General features: G+C 39.6%; 1 protein-coding gene and 1 non-coding gene across 2 annotated transcripts; one reads left to right on the forward strand and one right to left on the reverse strand.

The window, feature by feature from the left end:
* Nucleotides 1–1,644: 1,644 nt before the first annotated feature.
* LOC141659292 (auxin-responsive protein IAA4-like) lies at nt 1,645–3,322 on the reverse strand. Its single transcript, XM_074466096.1, has 4 exons — nt 2,771–3,322; nt 2,399–2,598; nt 2,211–2,310; nt 1,645–2,087 (listed from the first exon to the last, which is right to left on the reverse strand). Exons 1-4 carry the CDS (start codon nt 3,172–3,174, stop codon nt 2,012–2,014), a joined length of 780 nt encoding a protein of 259 aa, XP_074322197.1. The 5' UTR covers nt 3,175–3,322; the 3' UTR covers nt 1,645–2,011.
* A 13,235-nt stretch (nt 3,323–16,557) lies between these two features.
* On the forward strand, nt 16,558–16,664 carry LOC141662717 (small nucleolar RNA R71). The gene has a single exon (XR_012550816.1). It is a non-coding gene; the product is annotated as a small nucleolar RNA R71 (small nucleolar RNA).
* Nucleotides 16,665–17,660: the final 996 nt, after the last annotated feature.

The raw sequence follows: 17,660 nt of genomic DNA on the forward strand, positions 1-17,660 counted from the left end.
ATTTGATGGTTGAGAATGAGAATCTTATTACCATTATATAATGATAAAATCATAGTCTCCTTACCCTTTGGAATACCATTTCATTATCATTCTCATTAATCTCTCATTTTCATACTGCTTGTTCTCATTCCCGAATCTCATTGGTGTCATCGATCCCTTATTGGGTTGATAATTACTCTAATGTACATTCAAGTTCTTGCAAAGGGTCCCAAATGATCATCCTTTAGCAGATGAATATTCATTTTAAAAAAATTCAGAGCACAAAAAATCTACACACTAAATTTGTTCACTGACCAAAAAGATTCTCTTGGTTGTGAGTTTTGTTCCAAGAAGCTTCATGCCAACCAACTAGCCAACATTTTATTATTGCCAGTATCTGGATGCCCTGTCCTGGAAGCCCACATAATAACAACTCAGCTGTGATTTTTATTTTTGTCTCTCTTCAAATTTTGGAGGGAACATGTTGTGCTGTACAAACTAACTTTCATGGAAATTACATCCTGTTCCATGTGACCATCTAGATCTTAATCATTAGTTGTTTTGCTTTGACATTTTTGATAGGACTTCATCATTTTATAAATAATTTGCAATTTTAATGATTAGGCATTATGTTTGTAGTTTAAACTCCTTGATTATGGAGGTGCATTGGATTACCTTGAGGATGTTATTTAACTTGAGGATTGGTTTTGAGTAGCAAATATATCTGCCTCTGATCTCGAAGACCAGATCTGTATCATATATGTTTCCAGTTCTACTTGATCAGAAGAATAAGCCAGATGTCGAAAAATTGTTTACCACTACAGAAAAAAGAGATTTTAGGCAAGTTGTGGTGATGCATGTTAGAATATAAGATTCTTGAAAGGGTCGTTCTCTAACACCTTAAAGTTTTAGAGTAACTGATTTCTTGACATGGTATCAGAGCTCAGACTGAGCATGGTATCAGAGCTCAGGCTGACAGGGAACTCAAGTTCTGGAAATGGTCGTTCTCTAACACCTTAAAGTTTTAGAGTAACTGGTTCTTTGAGATGGTATCAGAGCTCAGGTTGAGCATGGTATCATAGCTCAGGCTGACAGAGAACTCAAGTTCGATCCATGATCCACTCTTCGACCCATTAATGGGCTCTCAAGTGATGGGGAATGTTACTAACACTTGAGGTTCTAGAGTAACCGGTTTCTTGACAATGCAGCAGATCAGTGATCTGAAGATATGACCTACTGTAACATTTTTGGAAGTTTAGGTAGAACCATTTAACACTAAGGGTAGGCGATGAGGTTAAAGCTATGTTGTTTCATCTTAGTTTTGATGCATATTGAACTTAATACATCCATGCTGATGCTCCTTTGTTGTAATTTTTTCAAATGTACTGGTTTAAGTGTCTGATATGCGGCAAACTGTCAAAAATCTATTCTGAAAACTGCCCGGTAAAACACTGGTTTTTGAATCAAGCTAATCCATCAAAGCCTAATGTGAAACTTTTGTTTAAACCATTACTTAACTTGAGTATGTAGTCACTCATACAATCCGGTCAAGTATCTGGATACAGCAGCTGTAAATATAAGACTTTGTAACGCAAAGTAAAATTGCATTTCTTGTACATCAAGCAGCATACGAATAAAATGTTAATTTGTTTACCCAACTTGGTATGAAAAAAATAAAAATCTATAGTATGTATTATCGTTTCTGTGATACATGACCAGAACTTCAGTATATGTTCTTTATACAGTTGCTGCAGAAGCATGTATACAGTTCTGGTCTGATCAGATTATTACAAACAAAATATTATAAAACTTTAAAACCACACAAGCAGTCTTTCTGTCACAGCCTCAGACGAGATAATGTAATAATTCTACTTTGCAACCCATAGATAAACTAGTCTACAAACAAATTAATGAAAAATATATCGATGTTCTTCGAGAACCCAAGCTGGAAGATATTGTCTCCACAAAAGAGATCCTAATCCCCGTTTCTGCTATAACGTAATATGTATTATGTCGTGGTTTGCAAGTTCATTTAGGCACTATGTCCCAATCCTCTGGCTTCTGATCCTTTCATTATCCTTAGTCTTTTGCAGGATGACATAAACATGCTGCAACGTATTATTAACTTGTCAGACAAACTTGCGGACATTGCAGAAAAGAAGGGTATTGGCGTGTGTGCGCGCGCGTGTGTGTTTTTTAAATGGGTACATAGGGAAGATGAGAGAACTTACTCCCATGGAACGTCGCCAACCAGCATCCAGTCACCGTCTTTGTCTTCATAAGTAGGCGCGTATTCAGATCCTTTGTAGCCTTCCCTCTCAGAGTACTCACCTATCACCAAAGTTGTTTTTTCATCGAATCATAGGGGGGATGCAAAATAAATAGTTTATCAGGAGAAGAATTATATAAATCTTCTTACCTATGGTGAGTTTGAACATGTTTTCTAAAGCCTCGAGGAGCTCCGGGTAGCAATTGTAAACTTTCAAATCAACTTTTCTTAAATAAGGTGCACCATCCATGCTTACTTTCACATAACTTCCTGTATCTTTCTCAACCTTTTTTGATTGGAAGCAATTCTTCCGGTAGGATCTGATTGGTGGCCATCCAATTACTTGTGCCCTGTAATTTTACGCACCCTTGTTAGTTTCTCTATGTAACCAGTTCCTCTAAAACCTTAAGGTGTCCGAGTAAGGTTGATCTTAGGCTATTCAACGAGTTTCAGTGTCATTTGAAATCCAAAAACAAAGATTTTAATTTCTAGATAAACACGTAAACATGACGAATGACTTACTTGGCAGGAGGTGCAGTTTCATGTTTGGCATTAGAAACAGATTCTCTATCCTCAACTGAATCAGGCACAGCTCTCTTGTTGTTTCTTGAGCTAGAGATAGTTTCGTTCTCCAACGATTCATCGCTCCCCGGTAATCCCAACCGAAGCTCAGTTTCCTTGAGGTGAAGAGCTTCATCACGAGTAATCACACTTTCCATTTTGGCTAATTCTTGATTATCAACTGCTCTGTTACAGTATAGAGAAAAAATATTTCTTGGTGCAAGTTGAAAAAACTTGGAGTTGTTGATAAGCAAAGATGGTATGTTATAAGATGTATGGATAGAAGACTTTTGAATTGGCAAGAAACGAAAGAAAAGTAGGGGGGACAAATGAAAAAAGAAAAATGTCGGTAGCAATGGTAGCATGCAAGAGGCAAGTGATCCTACATTAAGGGGACAAGAGTTGGACAAATGTAGGCAGACGTATGAAACACCCTGAGGACTTGAATGGTGTTAGGGTCAAGATGTGTTTTAGGGGTTCGTGGGAGTATAATCAGGGGCGTTGAATTTTTGACACACATAGAGAGCATCCCATGTGAATTGGAGAAAGGGGGGCGTTAAGCAACAGGTCACTCTAAAACCTCGAGAACCTCGATATGTTAGAGGAATATCTTTTCCAGGATCTTATGTTAATATTCGAACAAGAGTCCACATGGTTGTTTGTGTGGTACGAAGTGCTGGCTACGCCCCTGGGTGTCGATCTTTCAGGACCAGTGTGGGACTTGGTAGGTTATGAGCCTGGAAAATTCATGGAGGGTACATTAGTACAGGTCAGGGAACCAGGGCATGTGTAGCAATGGTTCCAGAAGTGGCTCATCATTGAAGATCAATTGTAGACGTTTTGGCAACTTCGTTCGACCTTCGAAAGTTGGCCAGTAGATATATATTTTCGTTTCAATTGATTCATGTAAACTATAAAGTCTGCATAATAGCGCGTTATGTGTAAAATTTGGATTTATAGTTCGAAACTTTGAATACATGGTCTTTTATAGTGACATCATATATTATGATATACGTTTGTCGTCGTTTTGGATAATTATCCTGCACAGTCTCAAGATTCAGATATTTTGTACGGTAGGACAAATAGTGAGCAATTCGGGACTAATCTGTTTATGCAAATTCTGGATCTTGATATTTTATCAATATATTCAGTGTGCTTATCAATTTTCATAGGAGTGAGTTGACTTGATTTTAGAAAATTAATCTTAACCTGTAATGTTTAGACCAGAAAATTGATGGAGTGGGATGTACTTGACTGTATTTACCTTGATTTCGATTTCTTTGTATTCTAAATTGTCTAAAACAGGAATACAATGCCCATTAATTAATATTTTCTGTTGGCTCGTGATTCTTGAAATTGTAAACGGTTGATGTTGCAGTAATATAATTAACCAAATAGAAAGTGCATGCATCACTCCAAGTGAGGAATGTATTTATGAATTGATAACATTGTATTCTTTTTTCTGTTGTTCATCAAAACGTTGACTTGCATTTTTCTACTAGAACATTGTGAATTTTAATTACTTCCTTTAATCACATTGATTTTATATCTCTGTTTATCAAGATGACTCCTTTAAGATGTCTGACATAATGAATGTGGAGTACATAAGATCTTGACGAGAGACTATTTCAAATATTACCAGACCACCAACACATGAGATACAGTAAGTAGTAATAAAATTTTGGACTATATCCATGTTCAGTAATTTTTAGGCCCATCTCCCAAAATAGTAGGCATATTTCGGCCCAATGGACACTTTTTTTCTAAGCATGAATGTTGTGATATTGGGATGATACTCGTAGAAATAATTCTACCTCGTCTCCCTAGACTGGGAAGAAGAAAAACAGTCATTGGAAGTGTAAAACAAGGTTTAATGCGCACAAGTAACAAGTAAATATTATTGTGCATGTACGTGTTCTACTAACCCTAATTGTATTGACTGATAATATCTCACCCGTACATATTCTGATTTAAAATAAGACTGTTTCAGCTTTTAACCACACATAAGTCAAATAGAGGATCATAATTTAATATCAACACTTAGACTTATATCAGAACTTAACAGTCATCAGAACATGATTTCTGAACTCGAAAAATGAATGCCTATCTCTGTGATTCTTCACACAAATTCTGATTTCAATTCTTCAGAACTTATTTATCAGAACTTTCATCAGAACTTGTCCTCAAAATTTATGCAATCTGACACATAAACTGTTCATCTAAAACATCATTGAACGCCACATAAATTTTCATCATTCATATGGAGTGTAAGTGTGTGCATTAAGCAAAATATCAGACAAAGAGTAAGGTCTGATTCACTTCAGTACATCTTAGAAATAAGGCATAACTGAGAACTTTACTAAAAATCTGTCATTATTCTGAAGTTTACTTTTGAATGAGTTCATGCACGAGTCCACCTCAACTGTTTTGTGCTTTTTTTATGCATCTTTTGAAATTCCATTTTACAGTGGCTTCTCAGTGTAAGTAAGTCACGACTGCTTATCAGAATTTACGCTATTATCAGAGTATTTCTCCAGTAATCATAGAGTGTGAAAAGTCACCAATAAAAATAATTATTTGCTTTTCTGATGTATATTACTTAATACCAGCAATGCACTTGGGTCGTCCCTTCCACATTTTTACTCTAGATCTCAAAGGAGTACCTGAATTTATTCTTTGATCCTTTTGCTTTTTCTTTTGATAAGTGAGGTTTATCAGCACTTAATGCATTCAGCAGATTTACTAGTATAGAACTTAACAGATGAGTAGCATTATTCTAATTTGTGACTTAGTAATAAGATAGACAAAGTAAACTCAACTAAGCTCAATTATCAGAATTTTCTTGTGTCAATAGATTTCCACAGAAATAATTACTTCTTACATGGGATCCTTTGTTTATTGAAGACTACTAGGTCAGCATCTAGCACAGTTATCCTCATAGGATTGAATAGTTACTTAAACAGACATATCACTTATCAGAGTTTAGAAATATATATCATACAACAATCAGTACTTAAACACATTTGTCAATTAAGCACAGAATACACAAAGAGATTAAATTCTGTAAATACTGATCATAAAGTCTGATATAACAGAACAAAACTAAGCAGATTTAGAGAAAGAACCTGAAACCATTCCAAGTTCATTTACCAATCTTGTAAAAGTGGCTTCACATAATGCTTTTGTGAAGATATCTGCTAGTTGTTGATCTGTTGGAACAAAGTGCAATTCCACTGTACCTTCATCCACATGTTCCCTTATGAAGTGGTACCTGATGCTGATGTGCTTTGTCATAGAGTGTTGAACTGGATTACCTGTCATAGCAATAACACTTTGATTATCACAGTAAATAGGGATTTTGAAATATGTTAACCCATAATCCAGTAACTGATTCTTCATCCAAAGAATCTGTGCACAACAGCTTCCTGCAACAATGTACTCTGCTTCTGCAGTTGATGTGGAAATTGACTTTTATTTCTTGCTGAACCAAGAAACCAATCTGCCTCCAAGAAATTGGCAGCTTCCACTTGTGCTTTTCCTGTCAATTTTGCAACCTGCAAAATCAGCATCTGAGTAACCTATTAGTTTAAAATCTGATTCTCTAGGATACCACAATCCCAGATCAGCTGTTCCTTTAAGATACTTGAAAATTCTTTTCACAGCTGTTAAGTGAGGTTCTCTTGGATCTGCTTGAAAGCTTGCACAAAGACAGGTAGCATACGTGATATCAGGTCTACTAGCAGTTAGATAGAGTAGAGATCCAATCATACCTCTGTAATCAGTAACATCTACTGATTTACCAGTATCCTTATCCAGTTTTGTTGCAGTGGCCATGGGAGTGGATGCACTTGAACAATCTTGCATTCCAAATTTCTTCAGCAAGTTTCTGGTGTACTTAGTTTGACAAATAAAAGTGCCTTCTTCATTCTGCTTGATTTGAAGGCTTAGAAAATAGCTAAGTTCCCCCATCATACTCATCTGATACCTTGACTGCATCAGTTTGGCAAACTTCTTGCAAAGTCTGTCATTTGTAGACCCAAAAATGATATCATCAACATAAATCTAGACCAGAAGTAAGTCCTTTCCATGATTGAGGTAGAACAGTGTTTTGTCTATTGTTCCTCTGTTGAATCCACTTTCCAGAAGAAACTGAGCTAAAGTCTCATACCATGCTCTAGGAGCTTGCTTAAGTCCATAAAGTGCTTTATCAAGCCTGTAGACATAATCTGGATGTTTGGAATCTACAAAGCCTGGAGGTTGTTCAACATATACTTCCTCCTCTAATTCTCCATTGAGAAAAGCACTTTTCACATCCATTTGAAAGACAGTAAACTTTTTGTGAGCAGCATAAGCCAAAAATATCCTTATGGCTTCTAACCTAGCAACTGGTGCAAATGTTTCATCATAATCAATTCCCTCCTGTTGAGAATATCCTTTTGCAACCAGCCTTGCCTTATTCCTTGTAATTATGTCATCACTGTCAGTTTTGTTTCTGAATACCCACTTTGTACCAACAACAGATCTATTCTTTGGTCTTGGCACTAGGGTCCAGACTTTGTTTCTTTCAAATTCATTTAACTCTTCCTGCATTGCTTGCACCCAATCAGCATCTTGAAGAGCTTCTTTCACTTTCTTTGGCTCAGTCTGAGAGAGAAAAGAATTGTAAAGACGTTCGTTTGAAGTACCTGTTCTAATTCTGACACCTGCATCAGGATTTCGAATTATCAAATCAGGTGTATTGTTAGGGCGAAATCACGCACTAATATTCACGCAAGTATACGCGTTCGCAAGTAATATAGAATACTTTCTAGTTCGTTCCCTCAGAGACTCAGACTAATTTATTGTCTAATTTAACTCACTCACCAATGTATGATTACTTCTCAATGTTAAGATAACACTTAAAATTATTGATTAAATATTAACTATAATTAACTACTTAATTAACCACTTAACTAACACTTCAATTTATCAATAATAAAACACTCATGAGATCACAACTTCATTATTACTTCCTTCTATAGCCATTGTTATTACCTTTAGCATGTGACAGTGATGATATTAATCGAATAACACGAACTGATAAAAGCCAACTTTCATTGTACTAATACCATTCTACCAAACATCCACAATTAAGATAGAAGTTGAATAGTCATCAATTATGTTGAGTTCCTATATGTCTACAGAAATTGACAACACAACGATTTAAGCACAAGTTATTCCTTTTGATTACATAAGGCAAATAAAACTGTTAGAGTTACCCACTAATCATGCACAACGTACATGAACCTATGCTAGCATGGCAAGTTCTAAATCTCAAGATCCACCGTCGCTTCACAAGAGATTAACACCCTATCTTATATGTTCGCGACGCACATAAGACGAATACGCACAACCAATACTAGATATCATGCAATCATCACACACTAAAGTATTAAACAATTAACTAAAGAATTTCATAATAAATCCGTTGCAACCCCATGATCACGATTAGCCCATAATAGAACTTATCGCCATCATGGGTTCATATGAAATCATGATAAACAACACAAGAAAATAATAACTAAACTAATTATATTAAAACAGAGTACGTCACAAGAGTAAATAAGTCAAAGCAAGAAAACTAGCATCCAACGTTACAACAAAACAAGAATCACAAGAATATATGCTTCCTCTTTGTTGCGGTGTGCTAAATCGGTCTTCTTCCTTATCTCCTTCGCTTCTTGCAAAACACAATCTAAAACGTAATCTCCTCTTAATACTCTGTGAAAAACGTCTCAAATCTACTTATATAATAGTCCCATAAAACTCAGATTACATAGAAGTTGGAAGCCAAACAGAAGTAGAAGTCTAAAATAATATATCTTTTTCCCCGACCCTGCGCGGCCGCTCAGCATTTCTGCGCGGGCGCGCAAGGCTGCTGCGCGGCCGCTCAGCATTGCTGCGCGGGCGCGCAGGACCCTACTGGAAAAATTCCAGGTTTGCTCTGTTTCTTCGCCGTAATCTGCCCGTTCTTTTCCTCTCGCAATGGTGAACACATGCCAAGGCTTATTCTTGATGATTCCTCCTCCGAAATGCAACTAATACCCTGAAATGCATAAACACTAGAAAAACGCATCAAATACACAAAATACTTGATTTCCAGACACCAATTTAAGCCATTTTAAGACGTTCTAAGTGGTATAAAATGCCACTTATCACACCCCCAAACTTAAATCGATGCTTGTCCTCAAGCGTCACAGACTCAAAAACAAATAAAAATATGCATGAATGCAATCTATATGAAAATGCAACGATCCCCCTTACTACAATTAACCAACCAAATTGTCACGTCTCAACGAATGCAGTTAGACACTAAAGATCAAGAAACTCATGCAAACGGACATACCGCCAGAAACGTGGTGTGTGCAAATGCTTAACAGATATGCTTTGGAACTAGACCAATTACTATGACTAGACTATCCTCAAGGAAATCCTACGATTATACAAAGAATAAAAATTCTAGGCACAAAGTGATATACAACACTACAAGAACTTTGGAGCTTACTACGGAATCGTGCTTTTTATTTACAACTCAAAATGCTTATTTGACCGTGCAATGAGTGAGGTCCACAAAAGACTTATACAATGGTATCCATGTAACGAGCGTTAGGTTAGCGGATCCCAGACTCTAAAAGCCTTAGGTCACTAGGCACAAAGTCCCCTAAGAACTTAATAACTCGAATACCAAAGAACCCACTCTTGATCAATTATGCAATTTTTTTTTTTTTCTGAGCAAGTGCGTTTCGCTCCATCTTGCTCAACCCTAGACTACTCGCATAACATGCGAGCCGGCTACTAGCCATTTGACGCCTAGCCACAAATAGCAACAAATTCCATTTTTACTCCATTTTTTTTCTTTTTCATGCCTTTACCACTAAGAACCTATTATCAAATTCTAAGCATAATAAATAGATTATCCTCGAAAATAATCAGATCATAACAACAATCTAGTCCTTAAGCATTCTCTAAGACTTAGTGACAATACAAGTGCTTCTAGCATGCATATCAACCTACACAACTTAATATCACTTTAATGCTATCACTACACTCGCATCAATATCACAATTCAGTCGATAAATCATTGCAAAAGGGATCATGGTATATGCATGAGCTATATGATATGACAAACAAATAAAGCTATATAAAAAAAAACTATATGGAAAAAATTATGCAACTATATGAACTAACTATCATGAATATGCAGCTATATGACACACACAAAATATTCCTTAACTACCACCCCCAAACTTAAAATCTTCACTGTCCCCAATGAAGGTAGTAGAAAGGAACACAGGGTATACCTACTCGGAGTCATCATCATCATCACCCTCAGTGGGTGGAGTATCAGGCGGCGGGTATGCAGAGTCCTCACCAAAAACTGGCCACTGGATATCAGCTCCAAGGCCTCGAAAAGCAGTCCCTAACGCAAGGGTGAGCTCCTGAGCAAACCTGCTCTGCGTCTCATACATGGCATCCATCCGTCGTGAAATCCTCCTATACTGGGCATCACCCATCCCAGCACCCTCCTGAGCTCTCGAAGAACTAGCCTCACCACGCCCTGGCCTGACCATAGTAGCACCTCATGCTGGACGCCCTCCTGGAAGACGATAACCCAGCCCATGCTCCTCAGGCTCACCACCGGTCCACTCCTGCATCCCATTCAGAGTGCCAGAATCTATCGGAGCTGCTGGCAACTGCAACTGCTCATGAGCCGGCCAGTTCACTCCTACTGCTTGGCATAGCTTCGTAACCGTGGATGCATAAGGGATGTTCATATGCTTTGCTCCCCTCAAAAACTTCAGAATTCCTTGGTAGATAAACTCACCAAGGTCCACATAGTATTCCTCATTCAGAATTCCCCACAACAACTGTGCTCTCTCAACTGTGACCTCGTGTGCATGTGAAGAAGGCAAAATATTAGCACATATAAATGCATTCCATGCACGGGCATACCTGTTCATGGCGATCGCCGAAAAGTGACGATACTCATTATTGGCTGGACTGCGATTCCAAACTGTGCCCGGTCGACAGAGAGTCGCACAAATCAAATCCAAGTCAAAGTCCTCAGCAGTCTTTTCATTCCAGTTCTCCTCCTCGGGCTTCCTCTCTCGTTGTCCAATCACACGGCGAATCGCCGCAGGATGATAATCAACCGTCAGCCCACGAACTACAGAAAACCCATTCTTTTCAGCCTTCGCGTTCGCGTAGAACTCGCGAACAACACTCATCGGTACTGCTTCGGGTGACTCACAAAAAGCTATCCACCCCTTCTCTGCAATCATGGGCAACAACTCACCATCCCTCCCTGATGGTAAAAACCCCTCTCCTTCAGAATCGGCTTCCCCAACAGCCTAGTGTACTCCTCCTCCGCAGCTCTGTCAGTTAACCGAGGCCTTGCAGCAGTACCCCTTGATGAATCAGCAGTAGGAACTGTGCTGCTGCTGTCAATAGTGCGTGCTCTCTTGGGTGCCATTGATTTGTGAATAAAAGTGTGTAAGAACTGATTTTTGATGTTTATGAGAGGGTTGAAGTGTAGGAAGTTGTGGGAGATATGTAGGATAGGTGTATGTATATATAGGGTGTGGAGTAGGTTAAATTAGATTAGGAGTGGGGTTGAGGGATAAAATCATGGGGTAATGGGAAAAGAATTCGTGGGTTTATGGGCTGTAATGGGTTTTTGTGTTTGTGTTTTTGTTTTTTTTTTTTTTCTGAACTGTAAAAAATTTTCTGGAACTCGACCCCTACGCGGCCGCTCAGCATTTCTGCGCGGGCGCGCAGCAAGCTACGCGACCGCTCAACATAGCTGCGCGGGCGCGCAGAGGGTCTCTGGAATTTTTTTTTCAGCCCCTGTTTTATGATTTTTTTGTGTTTTTGGATAGGTTATTAACTTCTAAGGGTTCCTGTAACAATAATTCATGGGTTGCCTCCCACGCAGCGCTTCTTTTTCGTCATTAGCTTGACGTTCCGTACCTTTCTCACGTAGTCAACAACATGGCACTAACCACCTCTCGGTTTGCCATGTCCCCATAGTAGTGCTTCAACCGCTGACCGTTAACCTTGAATGCTTGGTCCGAATCATTCTCAAAAATTTCCACCGCTCCATGTGGAAACACAGTTTTGACAATAAAAGATCCAGACCACCTTGATTTCAACTTCCCAGGAAAAAGTCGGAGCCGAGAGTTGAATAACAGAACTTGTTGCCCTGGCATAAATAACTTAGGATGTAGCTTCCTATCGTGCCACCTCTTCACCTTTTCCTTATATATTTTGTTATTCTCGTACGCTTGAAGTCGAAATTCATCAAGTTCATTAAGCTGAAGCATTCTTTTCTTACCAGCTGCATCTAAATCCAGGTTCAATTTCTTCAATGCCCAGTAGGCCTTATGCTCAAGCTCCGCCGGTAGATGACATCCCTTACCGTACACCAACTGAAACGGTGACATCCCAAGTGGAGTTTTGTATGCTGTTCTGTAAGCCCAAACAGCTTCATCGAGCTTTAAAGACCAATCCTTCCTTGACGGACAAACAACCTTCTCTAGAATGCGCTTTATCTCTCTGTTAGACACTTCCGCTTGACCATTTGTTTGCGGATGATAGGCAGTAGCTACTCGATGATTCACATTATAACGCTGCATCATAGAAGTGAACTTACGGTTGCAAAAATGCGATCCTTCATCACTTATGATTACCCGAGGCGTTCCAAACCTTGTGAAAATTTGCTTATGAAGAAAATTTAGTACTACCTTTGCATCATTTGTCGGTAAAGCTTTAACTTCGACCCATTTTGAGACATAATCGACTGCCAGCAAGATGTACTGATTATTGCAAGATGAGATAAAAGGCCCCATGAAATCTATTCCCCATACATCAAAGACCTCGACTTCAAGCATCACATTTAATGGCATCTCATCCTTCCTTGACAAATTTCCCACTCTTTGGCAACGATCACACCTTAAAACAAACTGATGAGCATCCTTGAACAAAGTAGGCCAGAAAAAACCTGCTTGCAGAATACGAGCTGCCGTCTTCTCACCTCCATAGTGTCCACCATAAACCATGGAATGGCAGTCTCGTAATATCCCCTCCGTCTCACAGAACGGGATACATCTCCTGATGATCTGATCAGCTCCCTGTCTAAACAAATATGGTTCATCCCACATATACCACTTCACCTCATGCAGAAACTTCTTCTTTTGAGCGGATGTCAAATTAAGCGGCATTATATTGCTGACAAGATAGTTTACAATATCTGCAAACCATGGTTCTTCCTCCTGAATTGCAAACAACTGCTCATCCGGAAAAGATTCATTGATTAACGTCCTATCTTGTGAAGTAGAATCGGGATTCTCCAACCTAGAGAGATGGTCAGCTACTTGATTCTCGGTACCTTTTCTATCTTTGATCTCTAACTCAAATTCTTGAAGTAAAAGCACCCAACGAATGAGTCTCGGCTTCGAATCCTTCTTAGAAACCAGATAGCGAATAGCTGCATGATCAGTGAATACTGTCACTTTCGTACCAAGCAGATAAGATCGAAATTTCTTAAAGCCAAAGGCTATAGCCAAAAGCTCCTTCTCAGTAGTGGTGTAGTTCAATTGGGCCCCATTTAAAGTCTTACTCGCATAGTAGACCACATGGAAGAGATTTTTCTTGCGCTGTCCCAGAACTGCACCTACCGCATAGTCACTCGCATCACACATCATCTCAAACGGTTCTGTCCAATCTGGTGCTGTAATAACTGGTGCCGTGATCAGACTCTCCTTGAGAGTTTCGAATGCTGCCAAACATTCATCATCAAATTTGAAAGGCACATCTTTCTCAAGTAAATTGCACAACGGCTTAGATATCTTTGAAAAGTCCTTGATGAATCGCCGATAAAAACCCGCATGACCGAGAAAACTACGGATTCCTTTCACCGAATTAGGTGGGGGAAGATTTTCAATGACTCCCACCTTGGCCTTGTCCACCTCCAGACCTTTGCTAGAGACCTTATGCCCAAGGATAATGCCTTCACGCACCATAAAATGACATTTCTCCCATTAAGCACCAAATTAGTTTCAACGCATCTTTTGAGTACGGCGCGCAGATTATTCAAATATTCATCATATGAGTGTCCAAAGACGGAGAAGTCATCCATGAACACTTCGACATTATTTCCAATCATGTCAGAGAATATAGCCATCATACATCTCTGAAAGGTGGCCGGGGCGCCACATAACCCAAACGAAACTCTACGAAAAGCAAATGTGCCAAATGGACAAGTGAAGGTAGTCTTTTCCTGATCCTCTGGTGCAATACAAATCTGATTATACCCGGAATACCCATCCAGAAGACAAAAATACTCATGTCCCGCCAATCTGTCAAGCATTTGATCAATGAATGGGAGAGGGAAGTGATCCTTCCTTGTGGCTTTGTTTAATTTTCTATAATCCATGCATACTCGCCATCCTGTAACTGTTCGAGTAGGGATGAGCTCATTCTTTTCATTTGCGACCACAGTGATACCTCCTTTCTTAGGTACACATTGCACGGGGCTCACCCACGAGCTGTCAGAAATAGGATAAATGATGCCTGCATCTAGCCATTTCAGAATTTCTTTCTTCACCACCTCCTTCATGATCGGGTTCAGTCTTCACTGCTGTTCCACAGTTGGCTTACTACCTTCCTCTAACAGAATTTTATGCATACAATATGAAGGACTTATCCCCTTGATGTCTGCTATGGTCCATCCTATAGCCGATTTGAATTCTCTCAAAATCCTTAAGAGCTTGTCTTCCTCACTACCTGAAAGGTCAGCTGAAATAATAACAGGTAACGTAGATGAATCACCTAAAAAAGCATACCTCAAGTGTTCAGGTAATGGTTTGAGCTCCAAGGTAGGTGCTTCCTCTATTGATGGTTTGAGCTTCCCTTCAGCATTCTTAAGGTCAGAAGTACCAAGAGATTCAAATGGTATGTCGAGCTTTCGCTTCCATGGAGAAGCGTTCAGATATTGTAATTGCTCGTTGCTATCTTCATCATCGCTGTCAAAATCCCCCACTAAGGCCTTTTCCAATGCATCAGACATTAGCATGTGATCGAGTTCCGAAGTAACCGCAGAATCAATCACATCCACTTTTAAGCACTCCTCATCTTCTGTAGGGAATTTCATTGCCTTGAATACGTTGAAGGTCACATCCTGATCTTGAACCCGCATAGTAAGTTCCCCTTTTTGCACATCTATCAAGGTACAGCCAGTAGCCAAGAAAGGCCTCCCCAAGATTATGGGAATCTTCTTATCTTCCTCAAAATCCAGAATAACAAAATCAGCAGGAAAGAAGAGCTTATCCACCTTGACGAGCACATCCTCAACTATGCCCCTTGGGTAAGTAATGGAACGGTCCGCCAATTGTAGCGACATGTATGTGGGTTTTGGATCAGGCAGATCCAGTTTTTTAAAGATCGACAACGGCATCAGATTAATGCTTGCTCCCAAATCACAAAGGCACTTGTCAAAAGTTAGATTGCCAATGGTGTAAGGAATGGTGAAGCTTCCTGGATCTTTCAGTTTTGGTGATAACTTTTGTTGCAGAACCGCGCTGCATTCTTCCGTGAGAGCAACGGTTTCAAGGTCATCCAGTTTCACCTTCCTTGAAAGAATAGTCTTCATAAACTTCGCATAACTAGGCATTTGTTCCAGAGCCTCAGTGAAAGGTATATTGATGTGAAGTTTCTTGAACACCTCCAGAAACTTCCCGAACTGTCTATCCAGCTTTTGTTGCTGCAATCTCTTAGGAAAAGGTGGTGGAGGATAGAGTTGTTTCTCCATTGTATTAGCCTCAGGCAGAGTGTGTTCAACAGTAGTCTTCCTTGGTTCCGCCGCTTTCTCCCTTTACTTAGATTCTTCATCTCTAACTTCAGCTTCGACTTCTTTTGCCTTTTCAGCATCAACTACTTTTCCAGACCTTAAGGTAATAGCCTTGACTTGCTCTTTAGCTTCCTTCCTGCCTGGTACTTCCGTGTCACTGGGAAGAGTGCCAGGTTGACGATTGAGCACTGCATTGGCTAATTGACCGATTTGATTTTCCAAGGTCTTGATAGAAACCGCCTGACTCTTGCACAACAGCTTAAGTTCCTCAAAATCAGCACTAGTAGGTGCAGCTGCACTTCCCTGTTGAGGATATGATTGCCTTGTAGTATATTGTTGTGGTTGCTGGAATCCAGGTGGGTTAAACTGTTTACTCACTCCTTGCTGATATGGTGGCTGAATAGCATTCTGATTATTTCCCCAGCTGAAATTTGGATGATTTCTGTTATTAGGATGATAAGTCGCTGGCACAGGCTGCTGTTGTCGCTGATAATTATTCACGTACTGAACAGATTCGTTGACAAGAGAACACTGATCCGTAGCATGAGAACCTGCACAAAGCTCACAAACCATAGCTATTTGATTAACTCCATACGTAGCCAAAGAATCAACCTTCATTGATAGCGCTTGGAGCTGGGCTGCAATAGCGGTGGCTGCATCAACTTCCAGAATACCTGCTACCTTGCCTGACGTCATCCTCTGAGTTGGGTTTTGATGCTCATTTGCAGCCATCGTCTCAATAAGATTGTACGCCTCAGTATAGCTTTTAGCCCATAAGGCGCCTCCAGCTGCTGCATCGAGCATGGGCCGAGATTGGGCCCCCAAACCATTATAAAAACCAGTGATTACCATCCAATCCGGCATTCCATGATGTGGACATTTTCTCAACATTTCCTTGTAGCGTTCCCAAGCCTCGCACATAGATTCTGTAGGTTGTTGCGCAAACTGAGTAAGAGCACTCCTCATAGCAGCAGTCTTTGCCATTGGATAAAACTTCACCAGAAACTTTTGCGCAAGATCTTGCCACGTAGTGATGGACCCAGCTGGTTCAGAATGTAACCAGTCTTTAGCCTTATCCCTCAGTGAGAATGGGAAAAGCCTCAACTTGATAGCCTCATCAGTCACGCCATTATACTTAAAAGTGCTGCAGATCTCGACAAAATTCCTTATGTGCATGTTGGGGTCTTCAGTTGCCGCTCCTCCAAAAGAAACAGAATTCTGCACCATCTGAATAGTGCCCGACTTGATTTCAAAGGTGTTAGCTTGAATAGCCGGATGAAGGATGCTTGACTGAATGTCATCAATTTTAGGCCGAGAAAAATCCATAAGAGCTGGATCAGCTTGAACAATACAATCTCCCATGTTTACTGGTTCTTTCTGCTCAGTTCCTGAATCCGAATCCTCAAAATCTAACTTCTCCGGAGTATCAAGAACTTCGTCTTTCTCCTCAGCTGTATCTAAGGTCCTCTTGCGAGCACGAGAACGAGTTTGCATAAACGCTTGCTAAAGTACCTGAAACACAACTGAAAAGAGTAATTAACTACTACATCCTAATCACTGAGTCCTAATGACCAATGATGGTAAGTACATAAACTAAATAAATACGCCGAGTCCCCGGCAGCGGCGCCAAAAACTTGTTAGGGCGAAATCACGCACTAATATTCACGCAAGTATACGCGTTCGCAAGTAATATAGAATACTTTCTAGTTCGTTGCCTCAGAGACTCAGACTAATTTATTGTCTAATTTAACTCACTCACCAATGTATGATTACTTCTCAATGTTAAGATAACACTTAAAATTGTTGATTAAATATTAACTATAATTAACTACTTAATTAACCACTTAACTAACACTTCAATTTATCAATAATAAAACACTCATGAGATCACAACTTCATTATTACTTCCTTCTATAGCCATTGTTATTACCTTTAGCATGTGACAGTGATGATATTAATCGAATA

Source organism: Apium graveolens, chromosome 5 (assembly GCF_009905375.1).
Source record: "Apium graveolens cultivar Ventura chromosome 5, ASM990537v1, whole genome shotgun sequence".
Classification (NCBI taxonomy): Eukaryota; Viridiplantae; Streptophyta; class Magnoliopsida; order Apiales; family Apiaceae; genus Apium; species Apium graveolens.

What these genes read in the sequence shown, in the direction of transcription:
- LOC141659292 (XM_074466096.1), bottom strand. Translation starts at nt 3,174, where the DNA reads ATGCTACCATTGCTACCGACATTTTTCTTTTTTCATTTGTCCCCCCTA. An exon ending in GAAACTGCACCTCCTGCCAA is followed by an intron (nt 2,599 to 2,770) that starts GTAAGTCATTCG and finishes GTAAAATTACAG; the next exon opens with GGCACAAGTAATTGGATGGC. An exon ending in GTTGGCGACGTTCCATGGGA is followed by an intron (nt 2,088 to 2,210) that starts GTAAGTTCTCTC and finishes AATACGTTGCAG; the next exon opens with CATGTTTATGTCATCCTGCA.